The sequence below is a fragment of the Eimeria tenella genome, genomic scaffold (assembly GCF_000499545.2).
Source record: "Eimeria tenella Houghton genomic scaffold, Eth_scaff84, whole genome shotgun sequence".
Classification (NCBI taxonomy): Eukaryota; Apicomplexa; class Conoidasida; order Eucoccidiorida; family Eimeriidae; genus Eimeria; species Eimeria tenella.
Window position 1 is genome coordinate 89,881 of NW_013543460.1, and position 2,014 is coordinate 91,894.

General features: G+C 52.4%; 1 protein-coding gene across 1 annotated transcript; it reads right to left on the minus strand.

The window, feature by feature from the left end:
* Positions 1-1,645: 1,645 nt before the first annotated feature.
* Positions 1,646-2,014, minus strand: ETH_00031160 (uncharacterized protein; the record flags this gene model as incomplete). Its single annotated transcript, XM_013378430.1, has 1 exon — positions 1,646-2,014. One exon carries the CDS (start codon positions 2,012-2,014, stop codon positions 1,646-1,648), a length of 369 nt encoding a protein of 122 aa, XP_013233884.1.

The following is a 2,014-nucleotide window of genomic DNA, read 5'->3' on the forward strand; positions in this document are numbered from 1 at the left end:
GACGTCAGAGATTAATGACTGCTTACAATGAAACTATGAACTTACAGGCGAGAAAGACGGACATAACACTATCACCACACTCACGCTCGCACGTCCCCAACTCCATCGACCTTCCCTGTACACTGTGTACCCTTCCACGTACAGTCTTCGCCAAAGCATATCAGCAAGTCCCTTCTCACCTTCCACCTCATTGCATTCCTACGAAGCCAGCACAGACGGTTTCGCCCAGGTGCTGCTTAAAGCGTCAGCTGTTCCACAAACATTTAGATGGCGCCAGCGTGTCGGTGCAGGGAGACTGAGAATCACTTCACACGAATCACCCAGAAGGACTTCTGCGCCACAAACGCAGCGCAGCGCGAAAATCGTCGAGGCGGTGAGCCAACGTACGCGCTAATGGTGAGAATTCGCCGCCAACCCTAGTTCTCCGCGCTTGCTCTAAAGCTACAGAAGAACGTCGAAGTCCTCCTGCATCTAGTGCATCTCGTGTATCACCTTCGCGTCACGGGCTGCTGCTGGTGTTTCTCCACTGCCCTCACACGGCCAAATTCTTCCACACACGCGAGACCAACCAAACAGAAAGGCAGTCCACCGCACGAAGCCTGCTGCCTCGAGACCTACCGAAACGAACAGCTCCTAAAGGACGTGACGTGGCCATAGACCCTCAGCAGCAAACAGCCGCCAACTTCACAATCAAAATCATCCTCGACAGCGTTAAGCTCAAATTGGTCATTGTCCGCCTTATACGCGCCGCATTCGACAATGCGCACAGGCCACCCAGCCAGCATGGCAAACTCAAAAACTGGGAAAAATTGGTGCGACTGCTTGTTCAGTTCAACAGACTCTCTGTTAAAACGGCAAACTCTAAATCCCTCCCAGAACATACTTGCAAAAGCAGTCCACCCCACAAAGCCTGCTGGCCCGAGATGTACCAAAGCGCGCAGCGCCTAAAGACGTGATGTCCTGAGCCCACACCCACAGACCCACAGCATAACGCAGAAGCCAAACTAGCAATCAAGATTGTCCTGAATAGCTTGCACTTCAAATTGCTCAATGTCCACGTTCGCTCCGCCATGTCCATAAAGGCGCACAAGCTTTGCAGGCAGCATGGTAAACTCAAAAACTGAGAAAAATTAGTACCGCTGCTTGTTCAGCTCAACACACTTCCTGTTGAAACGGAAACTCTAAAGCCCTCCCAGATAGTACTTGTACACCGGACCCGGACATACACAGTGACGTCAGAGATTAATGACTGCTTACAATGAAACTATGAACTTACAGGGAAGCAAGACAGACATAACACTATCACCACAGTCACGCTCGCACGTCCCCAACTCCATCGACCTTCCCTGTACACTGTGTACCCTGCCACGTACAGTCTTCGCCAAAGCATATCAGCAAGTGCCTTCTCAGCTTCCACCTCATTGCATTCCTACAAAGCCAGCACAGACGGTTTCGCTCAGGTGCTCCTTAAAGCGTCAGCTGTTCCACAAACATCTAGATGGCACCAGCGTGTCGGTGTAGGGAGACTGAGAATCACTTCACACAAATCACCCAGGACTTGTGCGCCACACAACGCAGCGCAGCGCGAAAATCATCGAGGCGGTGAGCCAACGCACATTCTAATGGTGAGAATTCGCCGCCAACCCTAGTTCTCCGCGCTTGCTCTAAAGCTACAGAAGAACGTCGAAGTCCTCCTGCATCTAGCGCATCTCGTGTGTCCCCTTCGCGTCACGGGCTGCTGCTGGTGTTTCTCCACTGCCCTCACACGGCCAAATTCTTCCACACACGCGAGACCAACCAAACAGGAAGGCAGTCCGCCGCACAAAGCCTGCTGCCTCGAGACCCACCAAAACGCACAGCTCCTAAGGGACGTGACGTGGTCATAGACCCTCAGTAGCAAGCAGCCGCCAACTTCACAATCAAAATCATCCTCGACAGCTTTAAGCTCAAGTTGGTCAATCTCCGCCTTATAAGGGCCACATTCGACAATGCGCACAGCCCACCCAGCCAGCAT